Source organism: Nanorana parkeri, unplaced genomic scaffold (assembly GCF_000935625.1).
Source record: "Nanorana parkeri isolate BGI_ZX_2015 unplaced genomic scaffold, ASM93562v1 scaffold154, whole genome shotgun sequence".
NCBI lineage: Eukaryota > Metazoa > Chordata > Amphibia > Anura > Dicroglossidae > Nanorana > Nanorana parkeri.
Genome location: NW_017306422.1, coordinates 304157 through 327369, shown reverse-complemented (window position 1 = coordinate 327369; position 23213 = coordinate 304157). Strand labels below are relative to the sequence as shown.

Below are 23213 nucleotides of genomic sequence, written 5' to 3'. Positions count from 1 at the left end.
CTACTCTGGGGTTCTAGATTTAAATTCCAGCAGAAGCAGTATCCACATGGAATTGATATGCTTTCCTCTTGGCTACCTGTGATTACCACAGGTTCTCTGATCCCCCCCATACACACAATTGGTCTTTGGCCCAGTGACTCTGGAGGGAGTTTGCGTGTGTTTATGACTGTGGTAGGAACATTATTTTGTAAGCTCTAAGGCAGAGAAAGGTATATGTTTTAAACTCTGAATATATGAATATCAATCATCATATATATAATTATTGTTATATGATGTCAACCACTAATGTTAATAAATGGTTGAAGAATAAACATTCACTTACAAAAATAAGGAATTCTACGGTGGGGGGAGATCTATCAAAACTGGAGCTGACAGAATCTGAAGCAGTTGCCCGTAGTAACCATTCAGCTTTTCTTTTTTTTTTTTTAAATGAAAGTTAGAAGCTAATTGGTTGCCATGCACCGCTGTTCCAGTTTCTTTCTGCTTCAGTTTTAATAAAATCCACTCTATGACCCTCAGTTGTTCTTATGTTGACATTGGCAGGCATTTCACCATTTGATGACATAAAGAAAGGTTTCTTAGTAGTACACTTTCACCATTTGATAACGTAAATAAAGGTTTCTTAGTAGTACATTTTCAACATTTGATGACATAAAGAAAGGTTTCTTAGTAGTACACTTTCACCATTTGATGACATAAAGAAAGGTTTCTTAGTAGTACACTTTCACCATTTGATGACATGAAGAAAGGTTTCTTAGTAGTACACTTTCACCATTTGATGACATAAAGAAAGGTTTCTTAGTAGTACACTTTCACCATTTGATGACAGAAAGAAAGGTTTCTTAGTAGTACACTTTCACCATTTGATGACATAAAGAAAGGGTTCTTAGTAGTACACTTTCACCATTTGATGACATAAAGAAAGGTTTCTTAGTAGTACACTGGCACCATTTGATGACATAAAGAAAGGTTTCTTAGTAGTTCAGTGAGCACGATCCTGCCGTTAAATCGAATTTCTAGCTTCACATGTGATACTGCTGTTTGTAACTTGTATATTCAACGGACACACTTTTTTTGTTTAACCTTGGGGGCTCTTTTATATGAGTTTGGGGGTGGTATCATAGTCTTCATATATATTAGGCACCTAGCTGGAATCATGACTCTACCCCTTTTTGTAGCCACATCAGTTTAATTTATTCTTCAGGCAAAGCAATGGTAACAATCTCAGCCAAATTCTCCAACAAGGAGAGTCTGGCTCCATCTATCTGCCGTTGTATGTATTAGGTAATCCACTCTTATTTGACAGGTCATAATGATGACATAAAAAAATAAAAGGTGGCACCAAGTTTCTGGCTTTCCCTTTGTGTTCCTCAGGGTAAAATAGTGGAGCTTTACGAACCATAAGGGACACGTGTGTTCTAGGAGGGGGCAGGCAAAACTTTGACTTTGGAGCTGGAAAATCAGTATTTACATATCACACCCCCGGAGTTTTCACGAAAATGATTGAAGGAATGTGCAGGCACCTCTTGCTTTTTAATATCATTTGCAGTTTTTGTACCCATTATTTATAAAGAATTTGCTTTAAGTTACAGATGGCCTTGTTTTTATGCTCACCTCATTTTATATGGTTTCCGAGGTATGCTGTCAAGTAAAAGAGGTCCTACCTCATGCATCTTAAAAAAAACCCAAGATATTTACAGTTTTCCTTTTTTTTTTTACCAGTGCCAAATTAAAGTTATAATGTAACTAATTTGCTAGAGCTTTAAAGCTGAACTTTGGGGAAATTAAAAAATACCCTTGCAGTGGGTAAATTCTTGACCATTATATATCACATTTATTTAACTTATCCCTCGATCCTGCAGGCTCCTCCTTTCATGTGACTGTTCCCCTCAGCTTCTTTTCCTTGGCACTCCAGCTGACAGTCACAGCTATGATGTCATCCTGTACCATGCAAGTCCTTCAGTCCTGCATTGTAAGTAAGGACCCCAATGGCCCACCCACAAGCAGAAGCGTTGGAGGGAGAAGAGGTGAATGCCCGACTGCCAGGGGGAGCCCCACTGTAAGGGTAGTTTATTTTTTTCATAATTCCAGAGTTTAGCTGTAAGATATAGCTGTATGTGACATAAAAGATGATGTTAAGTAGATTAGCACCTAACTGGAGGTTCAAAAGACAGATGCTGTTTTACCTGGGTTGGGGTTCACACATTTTATAACAGGTTATCTGCTGGATATACTGTTATTTTTACTTCCAATTTCTTTACATATTAATTGCAATGTATGTTCTTCAGTAATGTCCACAGGATACATATATTCTAAAGACCAGCATTTAATCTATTTGGATTGTGTTTTGAGCTATAGAATTTTATAAAATGTGAAATATGAACATTGAAATATGAATGTCTTTTTTTTTACAATGAAAAATGTTAGCATTTAATACTTCGGCATCATACATTTTATTTGTATATTGTTTCCTGAAAATCAATAAAATTATGTTGAAAAGAAAACTTGTTACTCTGATATGCCTTTACCTATTATTTTATAAACAGCTTCTTAATGTTACCTTTCTTCACTGCAGTTAAAGGAGAATTATGGGGAGAGTGAAATACACTCATCCCCATAATTAGAGCCAACATTGCAGCTGTCACACATCGGCTCTATAGATCGAGAACTGAGCGATCAGAAACCGCCGCTCGCTCAATAGCCCGCTATATGCTGAGTTTTGAGTCACAGGAAGACATTAGTAAATGCCCTCCTGTGACCCTAAAGAGGACTATGGCAAAAAAAAGTTGGGCGCTGGTTGTAAGGTAATTAAAAAAACGTACGATCTGCCCATCTTGGACAGGCAGATCGTACTTGCGATCATCGCAAGCCCGCCCCGCTGAGGGACGGGCTTTCCGATGACTGCAATGCCGCACGGGCAGTGGGCGCTTGCGCACACCGGCCCGTGCGGCATTTGTCTCCCGAAAAACGCCACTAACCCGCCGACAATTGTACGATTCTCTGCGGGTTTTCAAGCCTGCTCGGGAGACAAAAGACGTGCGACCGTACAGCACGCCTTCCATACACGTGCCGATTATCTACGATCGCGGGATTTCCCGCGATTATCGTACGATAATCGGCAGGTGTATGGGCACCTTTAGATTGCTAGCACTGCACAATGCATTAGTACCTTACTGGCAAAGAGCACTGTCCCTTCCTTTTTCAGTCTCGGCCCCGTTGTGCAAAAAAAAAATAGAAGGAGCTGCAATAAACTACCTGATTTAAATGTTAGAATTTAATATTTGCTTGAAGAATGGCTTTGAATTTATTGTTTATAAAAAGATTAGCCAATACAGCTGTTTTTCCTTTTACAATTCCACAGAGAATAAAATAAGCCATCTTTAGTTAATTGCTGCCACAACATAAATACCTGCGTTGGTCCATCCCTGGAATTTCTGCACCTTCTACCCTGAAGCAGAATGCTGCCACACTAAAATTTCACACATTTAGCATTTTAATTATCCTCATTAACGCATTATAATAATACCATTTGATTATTTCAAGGGTTATATTTGTACTGTAATGATGTAAGACATAATTGAAGGACAACAATTTTTGACCTTTTCCAAATGAGGTCCGTATTTATTTATGAAATCAGAAGTGAATCACATTTTATTAAATGTTACAGAATTTGCATAGCCATTTGGCTTAGAAAGACACATTTGCAAAGCTATAAATCTTGACATTCTGATCAACATATACAACCATTCTTGGCCTCGTGCCTAACTGACGGGGTCAGTTTCAGATCTTACCATATGTGATTGTCATATGAATGCTGAGGTTGATAAAGGTCATGCATTGATTCAAACTTTGTGTATGCAATTCAAATCTGCTATATGAGGCTTGATGACAAGCAACAGCATATCTTGACCAACATAATATTCAGTGACTCTGACCAATTTACACAGAGAAAGTTGTGCAGAATAGAAAGAAAAAATTTCCCTTAAGCAGCAAAGAAATCCCAACAAATGGAGCTTGTCAAATGAATAGATAACAATTATATAAATCGTAGTAAATTTTAATGATTGTAGAAAAATACAAAACTAGAAACACACTGCACAAACATTTAAAATCTTAAAATAACTGCAGCTTCCCTACAACAGCTTAAAAGGCAGATACAGTATATCAGGTGGTGGTTATTTGATAAACCACGGTGGGTGGCGAGTAGTTACTTGTATGTGAGTCATGTTTAGAAGGGTAAATCAGATACAATTGTATCCCTGTATATAGAAGTTACTCACTTTCAATCCAGCACGGGACTCAGTTTGAATCGCTACATTCTAAACAACAAATTAAAAGTGAGTAACTTCTATATACAGGGATACAATTGTATCTGATTTACCCTTCTAAACCTGACTCACATACAAGTAACTACTCGCCACCCACCGTGGATTATCAAATAACCACCACCTGATATACTGTATCTGCCTATTAAACTGTTGTAGGGAAGCTGCAGTTATTTTAAGATTTTAAATGTTTGTGCAGTGTGTTTCTAGTTTTGCATTTTTCTACAATCATTAAAATTTACTACAATGTATATAATTGTTATCTATTCATTAGACAAGCTCCATTTGTTGGGATTTCTTTGCTGCTTAAGGGGAAAAAAATGTTCTATAATGTTTTTGAAACCCAGGAGCTGAATTTATTTCTTAAACCCTTTGTGCCACTCCTCTCCCTTGTGTGTAGAAAAGTTGTGCAGAAGCAGTAAAAATATACACTATATTGCCAAAAGTATTGGGACACCTGCCTTTACACGCAGATGAACTTTAATGGCATCACAGTCTTAGTCCGTAGGGTTCAATATTGAGTTGGCCCACCCTTTGCCGCTATAACAGCTTCAACTCTTCTGGGAAGGCTGTCCACAAGGTTTAGGAGTGTGTCTATGGGAATGTTTGATCATTCTTCCAGAAGCGCATTTGTGAGGTCAGGTACTGATGTTGAACGAGAAGGCCTGGCTCACAGTCTCCGCTCTATTTCATTCCAAAGGTATTCTATTGGGTTGAGGTCAGGACTCTCTGCAGGCCAGTCAGGTTCCTCCAACCCAAACTCGCTCATCCATGTCTTTTTTTAGATCTTGCTTTGTGCACTGGTGGAACAGGAAGGGGCCATCCCCAAACTGTTCCCACAAAGTTGGGAGCATGAAATTGTCCAAAATGTCTTGGTGTGCTGATGCATTAAGAGTTCCTTTTACTGGAACTAAGGGGCCAAGCCCCACCCCTGAAAAACAACCCCATACCATAATCCCCCCTCCATCAAACTTTACACTTGGCACAATGCAGTCAGGCAAGTAACTTTCTCCTGCTAATGCCAAACCCAGACACATCCATTGGATTGCCAGACAGAGAAGCCTGATTCCTCACTCCGGAGAACACGTGTCCACTTCTCTAGAGTCCAGTGGTGGCATGCTTTACACCACTGCATCCGACGCTTTGCATTGCACTTGGTGATGTAAGGCTTGGATGCAGCTGCTCAGCCATGGAAACCCATTCCTTGAAGCTCTCTACACACTGTTGTGCCAATCTAAAGGCCACATGAAGTTTGGAGGTCTGTAACTATTGACTCTGCAGACAGTTGCCAACTTCTGCGCACTGTGTGCTTCAGCATGCACTGACCCCGCTCTGTCATTTTATGTGGTCTACCACTTCGTGGCTGAGTTGCTGTTGTTCCCAGTTGCTTCCACTTTGTTATAATACCACTAACAGTTGACCGTGGAATATTTAGTAGCAAGGAAATTTCCTGGATGGACTTATTGTACAAGTGGCAACCTATCACGGTAACACGTTTGAATTCACTGAGCTGAGAGCGCCCATACCTTCACAAATGTTTGTAGAAGCGTCTGCATGCCTAAGTGCTTGATTGTAAAAACCTGTGGCCATGGAGGTGATTGGAACACCTGAATCCAATGATTTGGAGGGGTGTCCCAATACTTTTGGCAAGTGTATATGGTATGTGCTTGAAAGTGTAATTGCTTGGGGCAGCAAACATGCTCTGTATATTTATGATGCGGGTCAACACCTGATCAGAGGCAATCAGATCTAAAATAATGTGCTCAAACGAGGTCCTGATATCAGGAAAGTTCACTAGGGATGTAATAACTGTATGTAAATGGCCCTAATCTAAGGAATTACATCACATGAAACATACCTTTTAAATGATAATAGATTGAAATCAATTTCACTATAAAATCTAAACTCCAGGTAGATATAAAAGGCAAATGAATGCAGTTTTGTATTAATTATTTAATCACAAAATGTATTTTTGAATTTAACTTGTGCAAGTACATCAACCTGACATGGCATCAGCCTCTTGCAATCCCTTTTACAGCAGCACTCAGACTGACAGAGGTAGGGGCAGCATTGGGAGGCAATCAGGTCTAATGCATGCAAATGAGTTGAAAAGGAACATGCTGATAGGAGAAGTAAGCAGAGGAATAACTTAATAAGTCTACTGCTACTCTTTCACTGTCCATTCATAAGGCTGACGTGGAGAGAGAACACCACAGTAGTCCTTAACTGTAGGGGGTATCATTCTCTTGGCTGTGCTGTGTGGTAGGGCTCTCCAATCCCAGGACTGAATGCACAGTAATACAAATCCTTTGGCAGGTAAACAGCTTCCTTATTTGTGTTTCATTGGTGTATTTAGCTGTTTGCCCAGAGTTCAGCTTTAACAAAGTGGATGAAAAATCAAAACCATCACAAAGACATTTGTTTACCTATAAAATAATAGGTTTTTGCAGTCTGGTTCCCTCTTTGTTATTCTGATGTCGCAAACCCCAGAAGAGATATGCTTTCCTTTACAAAAGAACAGGTTTTGTTGCTCAGCTGTAGGATGTTGTTTTTGATATTTACATGAGAGTAACAGCCCAGATCAAAACAGTAAACATGAGTCCTTTTATCGTCAGATGCAAAAAACTGTTGGACAGTGAGCAGGTCTGTAAGCAACTTATCACAAAGTGTACTGTATAGCTCTACTATAAATGCCCACAGACCTGTAATTTGGTTTATTTCCTACCATTTAGAAAATAGACACAAAGATCAATTAAAAAAACAACAAAATGCAAAAACTACATAAAAAAATCAGGTACAGACACAATACACATGTTTAATAAAATAAACAATGGACAATAATGAATGAAAATGTATAAAAATGAACATGTTTGCTGGTAAACCTCAGTGATTTGTATAATACAGTTCGGCCAGATCCCGGGATTGAAGTCTGTTGGCAAGTCAGGTGTCTCTAGGAGAAAATTGACCAGTAGATGACATTAAATAGAATATATGCTGCAGGGAATATTATTCTTGAATATTTGTCAATAGCGTGGGTGTCAATACGCATGCTGACGTAAGCACGCTGGCTCTTCCTTCTGTTCGAGTTCCTCTCTGTGCTGAGTGCCAGCTGTACCATAATCCGGTCATCTTTTTCACCATTTTCGCAAACAAAACCACCCAAATTGTTTACCTCTCCATCACTGTAGCTGCTGTCCATCGTTGGTCGTGGTTGTGGAACCCCACACGTACAAGGAAGCTTAGAGAAAAATAAATGATAATCAGCCTGAATGTACGAGCAAGTAAGGCCAACCAAAGACTATGGGATGTGGGACATATTTACAAAATTGATTTAAGATTTGTTCCTAATGGAAACTGAGGGAACATGTACAATTTTCTCATAAATAAATAAATATACTTTAAAACATTAATTACATATTTAATTTAAACTTTGTGCATAATCCAGCAAAATATTTTGCACAGGCAAAATCAATGGATCTCTACACTTGCCTTCTGCAGGTTGGCAAGCTGCCCAATTGTTTACCACATTGAACTGCTTTAGTAATTCAGTTTAAAGCAACTAAAGTAAGCAAGTAAGTTTACTTTTCCTCTTACATATAATCCAATGTAGGCATTTAGTTTATGGACTTTTCGCATTGCTTTTGAAGAAGCTTTATCCACTTTTCAATGATTATGTGCTGTGCAACCTTACACACCTGCTGACCGTGGTGTTAAACCCCCTTCCTGTCCAGGCTATTTTTCAGTATTCAGCGCTGCGGTACTTTGACAATTATTCTGTCATGCAACGCTGTACTGAAATGAAATTTATACAATTTTTTAGGCTTTCTTTTGATGGTATTTAATCACCACTTTTTTTTTTACTGTATAATGAAAAAAAGTTCAGAAGATGTAAAAAAAACCACAAAAACAGTTTTCCCTACTTTATGTTATAAAACATTTACCGTTACCAATTTTTTTGTAAAATATTAAAGATGGGGTCACGTCGGGTAAATCGACACCAAACACATCAAACTTTGAAATTCTGTGCACCTGCGAAATCGCTAAAAACTATCATGCCTAAAATTGGCCTTAGGCAATGCTTTAAAAGCTTTTACCGCTCATCCGTTTAGTTTTATCAGTGATTAATGGCCCTAGAATGTTTGCTCTCCCACGTTTGTGGCGATATGTAACATGTGTGGCGTAATCGTTATTTTTGCATGTAGGCGCACCCAACGCGTATTTACGTTTATATGTGCGTGCAAGCGGGGGCAGGGGCCTTACATTTTTTTCTCTTTTTTTTTAATATGAGACTTTAATATATTTTTTTTAATATATAACAAGCCCCCTATGTGATAGCTAATATACAATGATAGGTCCTCTTTATGGAGACATCAGGGGTCACCAGCTTCTTCTATGGCTATAGCAGCCAGAGAAACGACAGCTAAAGGCAGAAGTGATGTAATGCACATCACTTCCGCCTTTAGAGAGAGAGAGAAGGAGAGATCAGCAGTGGGGGAATCCTGATCTCTACTCTGTTCTCCCCATAGGCAGCTGCTGTGCCAGTCCCACGCACGCAGGGGGACAGCAGAGCCCAGGATAAGCGGCAGCAGAGGGCGGGAGCGCGGCAATGGAGGGGGCGCACACTGCATGTAGTCATACAAGCGATCAGCCGGCTGTAGAGTGGGCCGAACATTTGTATGTAACAGCCAGTACCGGCTGTTTCTCTTTTTTTTTGGGTCTCATATGTTTCCAAAGTGTTTCTTTTTACTCTCATAAACATACCCATAGGGATTAACAGGGTATTACCCACAGAAGGTGTGTGATATGCTATAGTAACAACCCTAGCATTGTTGTTTCATCTCCCTCCAAAGTTATATAGAAACAAATTATTTTACTCCTATCACCTCCTATGGTAAACTGTGCATTAAGATCATTATCACTGACAATTTAAAAAAGAAAAATCATGGTGTTCTGATCATCTCTTTTTGAATCAGCTTTGCATGTGCATAGGAACTCAATGATCTTGCACCCGGCTTAGATTCCTGGAGGGAACGTATGAAGGGTGTGCTGGCTACTTATTTTTTGCAATTCTTTTTTATGAACACGTTTTTTTTTTTGGTTGTCCTCTATATTCTAAGGACTGCTTACATTTTTATACAGTACCAATAGGATATTTACCTTTTCTCTCAGCTTCCTCTCTTTTCTCTCTTGCACTGTAGTCAGGTAATTGACAGCAGCATATTCCAGCACCGATAGAAAAACAAACACAAAACTAACCCAAAGGTATATATCAACAGCTTTAATGTATGATACTCGGGGCATGGAGGCGTTTACTCCAGTAATGATGGTTGACATGGTCAGCACTGTAGTTATTCCTAGGAAAAGAACAGATATATGAATACATTAAGTGAAATCAACTGTAAATCTCTCAATTTGTGTACAAAGCAATGCAAAGCATTAAGTACAATATATTAGGCATGTAGATTTTTGCTTCTCTCTCACAAGAATACTTTCTTAAAAGTAATTGTACTAGTGGCATTTTTTACCATTTTCTTTTACCTTGGTGAACTTGTGGGTTTTTAAGTCATCAATTTTTGATATAATGTGTTGTAATTTTCTTTCTCTTTGTTCAAAACAGCCATATTTCAGCCATATTTATTCAAACAGCCATATTTTTTTCTCCCAAACCCGAGCCGCCCCCTCAGATCCCAGCCACATTAAACGTCGGACCCAATTCCCCTTTTGACATCGTAGTCTTTCCAGCACCAACGATTTACACATTAGCCTGCCCACCACCACCAGCAACCCTTCATCCAGACCTCACCGCTGACAACGCGCTATCACCCACACCCTGGTAAGTCTCATTCGATTATTTTCTCCTGCTCAGTCACTACTTGGTAGTGCGCTTCTGCATTTTTTATGTTCTTTTACCTTGGTGGCTTACCCTCTTCCACAATCATCATAGTATCATACATCAGTTATGAACATTACTGGGATTTCAATAAAAGAGGGCCTTACAAAGCTCAGTACTGCAAGCCATTCCAAGTGCTAACTGTCAAGGCTTGTTTTTGCATTGAGTGCATTAGAAAGCCTTGTTAATGCACATAGAATTTTCCAGCATGTGACAGATCATCAATACAGACAGTCCCCGGGTTACATACAAGATAGGGACTTTAGGTTTGTACTTGAGTTGAATTTGTATGTAAGTCGGAACAGGTAAATTTTTTAAGTGTAACTCCAGCCAAAAAAATATTTTTTATTTTTGGATAGCATAGGGAAGGGTCACATTTGTTTTGCTGTCTGTTCCTGTTGTTCAGAAGATAAAACATTTTTTAATTAAAATGACACACCAAAAAAAGTTTTTTCAAATTTTTTATTTTATTTTATAAACTTTATTTTTTGTTTGTTTGCATTTTTAATTTTTAGTTATTTTACTTTTTAAACTTTTTTTTACATTTTTTTGTATTTTTAATTTAATTTTGTTTATTTTTTAAAACTTTTTTTATTTTAATGCTGGCAGCAATAGCCAGCCTGCTATTGGATATTTCAAATCGCAATAGCCGGCTGCATTTTAATATATCCAATAGCAGGCTGGGTATGGCTCCCAGCCTGCAATGAAGAGGAGGCAGGGGGGTGGGGCAGAGGACCAGATCGGAGAAGAAGCAACGGGGAGCAGCGGAGGTACGGGGAGCAGCGAAGGCATGCAGCGGTCTGTGTCCCCGCTGTCTCCGCCAACACAGGCACAGAGTGCAGTGGAGATTTGAAGGGACACAGGCCGCTGCAGCCACAGTTCTCCTAAATGTACCGGTATCTGCCGGTACATTTAGGAGAACTGTGGACCTGGTTCTTAAGTACGGATTGTCCGTAACCCAGGGACTGCCTGTAGTTCTCTTTTTTTGTAGAAAATGGAATTGTCCTTTTAGGTTGTATTTGACAATAGCTGTATTAATTATAATGGCACTGGTAGGCCAGTGCTTAGGGCATCAGGGTTAGAAGAGGCAGTGCCCAGCCTCATAGCTGACAAACTGTGCTATTTCCTTATTTTGATTTCCATGCTCTGGCCACCTCTGGACATGTATGGCTAAATTCTGCATCAGCAACTTAAAGTGACATTAAAGGATATTTTTTTTCCCCTCCCCCCAATGTTAATGTCAGCACTTACCTTAAATGATGTCTCTTAATCCGATCTTCTTCTTTCCTGATGTTTTCATCTGTCCCTCCAGCGGTGCGGCGGCTCTCCGATCCAGCACTGACTCCTCGCTGTTTGCAGGCCCTTCTGATCCCACGGTGTCTGCATGCGGGTGCACGCGTCCATAGACTTAACTTGCGCCTCTGCTCATCTCCCCACAGCATGACCCCCACAGACTTCCAAGTACAATAGGCACAGACATAAACAGTTCTATATGTCTGGAATAGATTTTTTAGGGAGTTCGACCCATAGCTCTAAAAGATTTCACTGAAAGATAATAATTAGAATAAGGACACAAAGGACATCTCGGACTTCATAGCAGTAATGCGCATAGCTTTACAAAGTGCTCTTGTAAGTATACAGTATAATCTTACCTAGAGGAACTCTGGCAGGTACGGCTCTGCGATCTATCCAGAATGAGACCCAGGACAGCATGACCATAAGAGTTGCAGGGAAATATGTTTGTAGCAGAAAGAAGAAGATGTGACGTCTCAGTGTGAAATTAATATACAGCCGATTGTACCACCCTGTGTCATAACAAGATTATTATTCCTTTGTCTCAAAACAACATACATCCACAGTTTTGGCTGTACATTGACAAAATCTGCACACATTAGTGAGCAAACTACATAAACCAGCATATCTGACACAAATAATAAAAGGAGACTAGGTACCAAAGTAATAAATGGAGGGACTGGTATACTAGGGGGCTAAACTAATGCTAATGTGGGCCATGCACCTAATATTTTAATAACAAGAGAAGCATCATATCTTTTGTATAAAGAGATTTATAAAGATTTATAAAGAAGAACTCTGGGCAAAAATGTTATTAACCCTTGCAGTGGAGCTACCCCCGCACTGCAAGGGTTAACTGCTCGCTTTTTTTCTAGGTGCCAAAAACATTTTAACCTACTAGATTCTCCTGGTCCTGGTTACTAGAGATAACCTACTAGATTCTCCTGGTCAATGCCTGTTGTTCAGTGCTTAGAGGACAGCTCAGGGAAGCTGGAGCCCCTGGATTCAGACTGTCTGTATCCAGCATTGTACATTTTGATGCATACATATGTTTACACAAATCAAGCCTATAGCCGCATACAGCTTTTTCAATTAGTTAGTTTTGCATTGTATGGGGCCAAGCGAGAGCCCTTACTACACAATTATTTAGAGCCCCAATGCAGACCAATGAGCTCACCACTGGGCAAGTTTGGGACTAATATTACAGTTAGCATAGCTAGATAGGGCAAAGTAAATTACATTTGTTGATGTTCTAATGTCAATGCTGTCATTCCACTTGAACTTGTGTTGTGTTTGCATTAACCATTTATCTCATTTTCAGCATGCACCCACTCAATTAAGTTGCATGTTATTTACAACTGTCTCTTCACTGTGTCATAGGATTCTAAGGATGTCACCAGACTCAAGTAGAAGCTGTACCTACATACTTGCCGAAGTCAACACTTTTGGGAGTGCTACATTAGTACATTACATACATTAGTACAAGACTTTAGGCACAAAAGTCATTCAATTGCAGGCCATTTTGAAGACCACTGAAGCTAGTTAATCTGAAACATCTAAAAAAAAAAACAATACACTTAACAAACCCAACTTCAGTTTGTCTAAGTATCCATAAACTACATTGCTTTCAACTGTCTAAGAAGCTAAATGCAATCTAGTAATATTAGATATCGAAGAATATAGCTTTTCTGAGTTCATCTTATATCCGTCTATGAAATGAAATGTATTTGTTGAATTTTGTAATTATTTTGTTTTAGCTGGTAGGCATAGAAGATAAAAGGGGTTGGGCCAAGTTGAACATCTGCAGGAAAAGTTAAGATTTGAATATAACTTTAGATGTCTATATATCTCTAACTACTGATTGTTTCATATGTGGCTTAAAGTGCTTGTAAAGTGCTGCACAGCATACTTGCACTTTAGGACACACTAACTTTACAAGTGTGCCCTACTCCAGTGCTGTCAGATAGATCTTTAGTCTCCCCTTAGGGGTGTGCGAGTTCTCGCACAGGGCGCCTAAAGGCCTAAGGCCGGCCCTGAGTCTCCCGCTCTGTCCCCCACCACCATCTCCGCCACTGACACTTCTGGGTTCCCAGGCATCCTCTTTGGCCATTGGGTGGCCACTGATGATGTAACTCCTGTGCATGCATTCTCCTCAGCATCAGGCCCATTCACAGCATCTTGAAGATGCCATGAATGGGCTGAGTGTGTACACTGCATGGCGCATGGACTGCACAGTCTACACAGAACATTTGAAAAAATGTTGGGGGAGAGAAGAAGCATTTTTTGGGGGCAGAAGATACTTCGCATGTCCACTTTGCCCAAATCCCTACCTCCCAGTATTTTGTAACTTCCACATTTGTTTTACCATGTGTTAATTTTGACTGGCACAGATTTGTGACTATTTTCCTTTAAATTAGAGCTTGAGTTAAAATGCTGTCAACTACCAGAAAAAAAACCTTTTTCTTGTTTTCCTTCCATAATCCATAATTCATCTAACATTACTGCATTTCTCAGAAGAGTTACCTGTGCTACTGTAGAAAGCAAGTCTTGAGGTGGTATGAAATTCTTGAATTAGAAACTGTGAGAGAGAAATTCTTTCATCTGTTTTTAAAGATTCATTGCCATTCTTCCAGTAGAGCATGAGGTCGTCCTCTGTGTAGGCATCTGAAGATTTAAGAGCATAAAAACTGTAATACAGCTAAGCAAATCTGAGTCATCCTGTTCTGCAAAGTCCTTTATACAGCCAAGCAGGAATATAGAACCTGATATATTGTTTGCGCAAAAAAAGTCAACACTTAACAGGAGAATGACAAACAATGCAGCTTCAATTTATAAGTGTGCAGAATTTCATTCAAGTTGCATGCTGACGTTAGAACTGCTTAAAGTTAATATCTGCCCAGGATATAGACATTCAAGTTAACATAATTATGATAAGAAGTAAATTTAAGGCCACATTCACATATGTGTGTTGCGTTAACACGTGTTATGTTGAGCATTAACATGCGTTGCATTAAGGAAGTCCATTTATTTGACATTCAAAACCACACCTGAACTATTTTTCTTGATGCGGCACACCACAATGCATGGAAGTATATTACCATGTGTTGCCTAAGTGCGTTATGTAGAATGGCACTGCAACATGCTAATATGTGCACGGTGTGGTACCATGCATTGCAGTAATTGTGAAAGGTGTGAAGCCAGCCTAACTAGTACACTAGTACTAGTACACTAGGACACTAGTATGTTGAACTGGCCAATGATAGTAATAGTTGCTTTTTATTTGGTCAACAATTTATCCTCACCTGCTGTCAATTTGCAAAACCCACAATCTGATGGTAGGCAGCTATGGATATGTATGTATGATTTCTAAATATATATATATATATATATACACATACATTAAACCTCCCTGTTAAACACTAATAATATCTATAGCTTTTGGCAAAAAAATTCATGTAAGAATGCACAACAAAGTGGGCGGGGCTTTAATAGCCAGCCTGCTATTGGCTATTTCAATTTGCAATAGCCAATAGCAGGCAGGCTATTGAAACCCATTTGACTGTCAGCTGTAGAAGCTACCCAGCAGGTGAATGGAGCTGTGGGGGGAAGCAGGGTGCCGGTGGTTGCTTCAGAGTCACTATTAACTCTCAAGCAACCAGAAACTACAGTTAGCGGGTACGTACCAATCCCCATGGGTGCCAGATAACTGGTAGTTTACTGTATCTACATCCATATCTACATATGTATGCATGCATATAGAAATGCATATTTATGCCTACAAATATCTATGCATGCATAAATGCATTTATAGATATGCACATACTGTTATAGATATACAAATATACATATTATGCATGTGGACGAATATGCATGTTGATGCACGTACATAGATGTGCACATCCATGCATGTGCATTAACATGCATATATCTGTATGGATATGCAAATCAATGCATGTGCATGGAAATGCATATTCCTTTGCATGGATATGCATATTTATTCATGTGCATCAACATGCATATCCATGCACACATATCCCTTTGCATGGATATGCGTATTCATTCACGTGCATGAACATGCATATCCATGCACATTGATACATATCCATGCACATGCATACATCTGCATGGATATTAGTATCCATGCACATGTATTAACAAGAAAATATCTGCATGGATGTGCATCAAAATACATATACGTGGTTGGTTATGCGTCTCCATTCAGATATATGCTTGCTAATGGACATGCACTGTATGCATATATATTTGTGCATTATATGCATAGATATATGCATAGCTATACGCGGATATATTCATGTGTGTGGATATGCATATCCACACACGTGCATCAACATGCATATATGTGTACGAATATGCATGTCACTATATAAATATATAGATATCCATGGATATACATCTCTCTATATGTAAATAGGGAGATGCAACATTAAAATATACCACTACCAGTCAGCAGGGACAGCATGTACCACTGACACTTGTAGTTCCCTCACACACAGAACACCAGGATTAATGCATATTGGACAGGAACTGCTGACACTTGTAGTGTCCTCACACAAGTTACCAATATGATCATCCAGCATCAATTCTTTTTTAAACCATCAAGCCATTTCTTTATTATTATTATTATTATGTATATAGTACAGGAAATGTTTGGTGTGCTTTAGCATAATGCACATGCACATCAGTCTGTGCCTTTGAGGGGCTTACAATCTAAGGTCCCAATCTTACATGCACACAGGGCCAATTTGGACAGGAGCCAATGAACCTGCCAACATGTCTTTGGAGTGTGAGAGGAAACAAGGGTACCAAAGGAAACCCATGTAAGCACGTAACTCCTTGCAGATAGTGTCCTAAGTGGGATTTGAACCAGGCGCTGCAAGGCAGAAGCACTAACCTCTAAGTTACTGGGTTACCCCTTTAGAAAGCCCTGAATGTGAAAGCAAAGACATGGGGGGCCCACTGTATATGTTTGTAATAAAAAAAACACATGTTATAACATCAGTTTACAAAACAAATTTACATAAAACTGACCAAATTATAGTTTCCTTTTAAGTGGGCGTAAGCTTGAACTAAATAACTATACTGATAGGACTTATACTTACAACTTTCAATTTCCAAGGAGCAAGATTGTGTGTCCAGGGGAAATCGGCTGAAGTCCATGTTACACATAGCTGTGACTGTAACTCTATTGTATAAGAATAAAAGGAATAATTTATTGTTACACATAATACAAATCATAAGGCTCCATTAACAAAGGGGTGAAACAGAAAATTTTCCAGCTTTGTCATTGACATTTCGATTTCTCCCGTCTCCACCTATCTATAAAATTCCACTTATGTTTAATTTCCCTTAGCATTTCACTGCTTTTCTGTAACTTCATTTACCTCATTCATTTTTTAAGTCTTGTTACTGTTTTACTGGTTTATGTATCCTGCTTTTATTACTGAATTCCAGGTAGATATACGGTAAAAGATAAAAGTAATGCAGCTATGTGTTCATTAAAAATGTTTAAATGTATTTTTTTTTACTTTAATAGTTTTTATTAAGGTTTTGCAAAAATATAAATTACAGCAACAAAGGAAATGAAGAAAAAAACAGTCCAGCAACATAAATGTATAAAAAAAATAAAATACAATTAACAAAGAAAAAGAGAACATAACATAGCCAAGCATGTTGATGTATATGGATATCACATGAGTAAAGGAACATCAAGAAGGATGAGACCATAGTACTCATAAATTCCATTTGGCATCAAAATGGACTGTAGTTTCTTCCCTAAAGGACATTATTCTTTAGTAGTAGTGATGAAGTTTGACTATCGAAAGTGTCTCAGCTAGTGAGGGGAATCTGAACTCTTCCAGTGGTGTACTATAGTTAACTTGGCTGCCTACAAAATATGAATAACTATATTAATGCAAACAGACTTGGGGAAGTGTTCAATCCCTAGGGACAAAATTGCTAGTTCTGGAGAAAGAGCGGTTATTATCCCTGTAACATTTGATATTTTTTGGAACACATTACACCAGTAGCTTTGCAGGTAGTGACAGGTGCAAAGAATATCATATAAACTAACCATTTGTCTTCAGCCCCTCCAACACAGGGGAGAAGAGGAGGGACACATTCTAGATAAGCGTTGTGGAGTCAGGTACCATAAATGTATTTTTAAATGCAGCTAATGTAAGCACCTGAGTTTGACTTGAGCTAGGCTCTTGTAAAACCCTGTACAGTAGTGCTTGGACTAGGGGAGGAAGGATCCCCTAGTCCAAGCATTAGCATAAAATCAGGTGTACAGCACATGATCTGACACAGAACATTCTAATAAAACGAAACAGCAGAATGAGCTCATCTTCAGTCCAGTCACAGGCTGGGGGCTATATTGCCTAACTTTAGTAGAGAAAGCCTGACATGGCTGTGCTGTCTGGTCTGTAATATTTTAAAAAGTGCACAAAAGTGCCCGCTTTTATGCGCATTCACAGAACACGTTGAAAACATACGTCGCACTTGCCATGGCTGGTAAAATGTGTGTCAAATGCGCACAAACGTGTGTGCAAAAAAACGCAGGACACTTGCAGCGGAAAATGCTGCATGAGCTACTTTGCCGAGTTGCTTATGGCACCTATTGAAATGAATGGGCGATGCACATCAAAGGCAATACAAAATGCACACGAACATATGTTCACACGTGTTATGGCATCGTGTGGTATGAACGGGGATTTCATGTTTAACTCTTTAGATAAAAAGCAAACTCCAACCAATCAGAGATTTTATTTTACAATGAGTATGCACTGTTAACTAAAAACAATAATCTGATTGAGTTATACCTGTACATTGTTATTTAGTAAGCTCAATAACTTTTACAATCAATAAGATTGTTGTCTCCCGAGCTGGAAAATCTCTGTGCAGGGTGAGGCTGAGATAGGGTTGCCACCTTTTCTTCAAGCGAAACCCGAACACTCAATCGGCGCGTGGACATTTTTTTGGGAGAATGAGTCACGGCTTATTCATATATAAAAATTGGCGCCAATTCATATATAACTATCACAGTTAAGACTATTTTCAGTGGGGGGTCAGTAGCCCCTATCTTCATTTTGGTTGCCCCTGTCTGCCTGACATCTTGTGTCTGGGTTTCTGCTGCCATGAAACCTGGACACAGCATTCCAAACCCGAACTGTTCGGGTGAATCCTGGACAGGTGGCAACCCTAGGCTGAGAGCGTTATCTTCACATATTGGTGGCAGCATGGTGGGCGGCACATTGGTTTAGTGGTTAGTACTTCTGCCTTGCATTACTGGGGAGTCCAGTCAGGACACTATCTGAAAGGGGTTTGCATGTTCTCCCTGTGCTTGCGTGGGTTTCCTCTGGGTACTCCTCCCACGCTCCAAAAAGACATGCTGGTAGGTTAATTGGCTCCTGTCTAACATGGCCATGTATGTATGCATGTGAGATGTGGGACCTTAGATAGTAAGCTCCATGAGGACAGGGACTGATGTGAATGTGCACGCTTTGTAAATTGGGTGCGCTATATAAATATCCATAATAAACCTGCCGTTAGTCACATATTAGTGGCAGTGGTGGGATATGACCTATTGTTTGCCACAAAGTACTTTATCAGCACAAAGATGTAAATTAAAGCAGATTTTGCACCTGAAATGCAAGGCCCACTTTTTAAGTTCCCCTTCACCTTGCTAAAAAGCAGCATAAACATTGAAAAAAGTTACAGGGGAAAAAATAGTATGTCTATATAATTTAATATCTGAAGAGCTGTACAATCCTGTCCTATCAAATTACTACAACGGCTACAGTTATTAAAGTGCATCACACCACTGTGTAAAATGTATTTATATATCTGCACTGCTTTGAACCCTCATAGTATATAAAATAAATGAATAAAGTGCTGGTGCATAAATCCAATGTGCAAAAATTATTATATATCGGAATCTACAGTACTGTGGGCCCTCATGCAAGTCAATACATTGAATAAATACGAAAAAATGAATTAAAATGGTGTCTCATAATATTATTTAAAAGTTATTAGTTCACTTGTGATTTTCTAAAAAAAAACATGTTACGGGCACATCCACCCACGTACAATTAATGAGCGTGAAGTGAATCCAGCCTTAAAATGTGGACCTTGTATTTCAGGTGCAAGGTCTTCTTTAATTTAGATCTTTGTGCTGGTTCATTGGGGAGGGGTGGACCTCTTAAAAAGTGGACCTAAATATTTATTATAGTTTAAAGTTTAAAACCAAGCAAGAAAAATAGTTTAAATGATATTTCAAACCTTTTGTTGTCGAACAAACATAGATAGCCATGCCACCACACTCACTAGAGTCCTGTAAATTCAATACATAATGAGAAAGTGGAACAATATTTCAGTGTGACATTACCTTAAACTGTATAGCACCTTCCCATCAGGCTGTACCCGCAGCATGATATTGTCTGTGGTGGTGTCATGAATGAAAGATCTTTTTGAATGAACAAAGAACATGTCTGGTACCCATATCTTTTTCACTAATCTCCCATCAAAGGTCATAGTTTGGTTGTTGGTACTGGGAAAAGATAATCTCTCATCTTTCCAATAGTGTCTAAGATATAGAGTCATGGTGAAGTCCTGCAGGATGAAAAAGAAATCTGAGTTTAGAATTACTTTACAACCAGCTGTGAATGCACACAGTAGACGTGTTTAACTTCCTTATATTACTGATACAGTTTTAGAATTGAGAAACCAAATGACTTATGATTTTAGGTATGGCTGCGGGTACACTTGAAACTAACAAATGGCTGAGAACATTTGATTAAATAAATATTATTAGATAAACCATTTCTTACACATACAGACTTGACCAACGCTTTGACAGAGGCATAACTACCTTTGTGTGGCTATGTAGGCACAGACCTAGGGAAAGAAAATGTTAAACTGTATGTCCAGCCATGATGTTTTTCTTAATTTTGGATAGAGGGGAGAAGGGGTTTTACTGCTATCCATTGCTCCGTTAGAGAGATTTACCTTAATTTCCTGTTCTGATGACAATGTTTTATCAGACAGGAAGTAAGAACAACTCTCCCACAGCAGCACATACAGAAATAAAATGATTTAGTACAGTAGGAAAATGGTAAAGACCCTCTCAGATTGTTTTATTTCTGTTGGTATCTTTGTTGCAGATTTTTTCTCACCTTCTGTCTGAAGAAACCATTGTCAGCAGGTCAGAAAGCCCTAGGTCTAATGAAGCTCCAGATAGCAGTAACATCTGACATGGGTTCTAATCTGTCTAATCTATACTATCCAAAACTAGAAAAAAAAAAGTTTTAGACATGACAAACACTTTAACAATTGCAAGATGACTTTTGTTTTTTGATGTTTGTTGATTATATTATTAGTTAATTCCTTATGTAATCGTGCAAGGGTATTAATATTCTATTTAGGAATGCACCGAAATTTTGGCCGCCTAAACATATCGGCTGAAAATTGCACTTTTGGCAAAATGCCGAAAGTGCCATCTTTTGGCCGAAATAGCGGTGCATCCCTACTTTCTCTCCTCCCCTCTGGGCGCTGCTCTGTGTCCTAGTGGGTAGGAGAGAAACTGTCACAGGAAGCCGAGCGGTGCAGGGGAGGAGAGCTGTGAGCGGCCATCGTCTCTCCTCCCGAACCGCTCAGCCTCCTGTGACACACTAGGAGAGCAGCAGTGTGGGACAGATGTCAGTTGTCACCAGAGGCCGGGACCGGAACTCTCCTCCGGAGGACGGGACGGCAGTGCGGGGGTGGGAGTCATCTGTCAGAGGAGATGAGCTCTCCTCCTCACACTGCTCGCTAAGCCTCCTGTGATAGCCAGTCAGGATGGAGAGCAGGTACAAACACTCAGTGATTGCTGAGTGTTTGTAAATAATTGAGGACATAGTATTTTTACTGTGTCCCCAATTATGAATGAATTGGAAGTGACCTACATCACTTCCTGTTCATTCATTATTGTGGACATGGTAAACATGCTATCTCCACAAGTTATGAATGGACAGGAATACTCAGTATAGAGTATTCCTGTTAAATTATAACAGGGGCTGCAGAAAAAGAAATTGAGGACTCTTGAGTTCTCAATCTCTTTCTATTTTAAAAGGGAAATATCAGAAGTAGCTTTTTGTGCATGGATTTCAGCATTAAAAATAAGTGTGAACAAATTATATCATACAACCTAAACCTTAATCTGACCTTTAGGCCTTAAACTAACCTTTCCCACAACAGGAACTCAACCCCTGATCTGACCCTTAACACTTAGGGGGTTATTTACTAAAGAGCCGCAGGATTTAGCCGAATGTTCGGCTAATCTTTCGGCTGCAGAAAACCCTTCGGTTCAGTGCTATTCTCAATAGCATGTACAGCAGCTATATAAAGTGAGCCAACGTAAACAGTCGAACGCAGCCAAGCTGAGCTAACATGCTCCGGCTCAGCAAAGCCAAACAAAACAGCCGGAGCGGGGAGAATGGTCTGCCAAAGTGAACCAAAGCACTCTAATGTTATAAAAAAAATAGAATAAAATAAAACAGTGTTCCCTCTCCAATTCATACTAGAACTTTTAGGTCTGGTAGGAATGTAAGGGGGACCCCAATGTCCCCCGCCAAAAAAGCGAGGGGTTCCCCTGCAAAGTCATACTAGACCCTTTAGGACTGGTAAGATATTTAAGGGGGACCCCAACACCAAAAAAAGAAAAAAAGTTGTGTCTCCCTAAAATTCCATACCAGACCCTGACAGTGGCCTGGCAGAGCAGGAAAAGGAGAGGGGGGGAGGAACGTGTGGCACCCCTGCACCATAACAGGACACATGCCCTCAACATTGGGAGGGTGCTTTTCCGGGAGGGACCCCTGGAAAAGCACCTGGCCCCTATTTCAATGAGGACAAGGCCCTCTTCCCCATAACCCTGGGCCAATGGTTGTGTGGGTCTGCGGGCTGGGAGCTTATCTGGATCTGGGTGCCCCTTTCATAAAAGGGGTACCCAGATCCCACCTACCTTGTGAATGAGTAAGGTGTAGTTGTTACCCCTACTCATTCACGTATAGTAAATAAAAGAGTAAATAAATTCACAACACCGTGAAAAAGTCCTTTATTTGAACACAAAACACAAGCCAGTTTTTGAAAAAAAAAGTGTGGGGGGGAGGGGGAAGCACCTTGTCCCACATCTTTCCCACAACCCTAGCCCGGTGGTTGTGGGGGTCTGTTCAGCATCCGTGTGCCCCTATCATAAAAAATCTCTCCATCAGCTCACCACTGTCCGCCAGGAAGAAAGGAAGGAATGCATAACCCAACCCACATGCTATGACATTTGGCTTTAGAAGAGGTAAATATATTGATTGGTATTTAGATAAGTATTAAATCACTTTGCCCCATCTATAAAAAGAAACAAGAAACTTGTCAAAGAAGAGACTGTTTGCATATTTTGAAGTTTATTTCTGTGGTAATATGTGGATGAATTGAGAAATACAGGTGGCAGATCACTTTGAATGTGAATCCTATAGTATGTGTGGCAACTAACAGGAAAGGACACCCACACAAATTAAAAGCTGCTGCCGTTTACAGGATGATTGCATGTCTGTGGGCACCTGTGGAATGCCACAGACACATGATTTTTGACCAAATGCTATTGTTTTACCTGGGATATGCTAATGGTTAACATGTGTTACTTCTTTACCCCTCCTTCCCCA

The 23213-nt window shown here is 39.5% G+C and overlaps 1 protein-coding gene across 1 annotated transcript in view; it reads right to left on the bottom strand.

Annotated features, from left to right (window-relative positions):
* Positions 1-7204: 7204 nt before the first annotated feature.
* LOC108785305 (gamma-aminobutyric acid receptor subunit rho-1-like) overlaps positions 7205-23213 on the bottom strand; it is a 60031-nt gene continuing 44022 nt past the window's right edge. The window contains exons 5-10 of the mRNA XM_018554349.1: positions 19913-20136; positions 16629-16711; positions 14032-14172; positions 11868-12020; positions 9483-9679; positions 7205-7563 (exon numbers count right to left, since the gene is read on the bottom strand). Coding sequence (XP_018409851.1) covers positions 7276-7563; positions 9483-9679; positions 11868-12020; positions 14032-14172; positions 16629-16711; positions 19913-20136 — 1086 coding nt within the window. The 3' untranslated portion in view covers positions 7205-7275. The remainder of the gene's footprint in view (positions 7564-9482; positions 9680-11867; positions 12021-14031; positions 14173-16628; positions 16712-19912; positions 20137-23213) is intronic.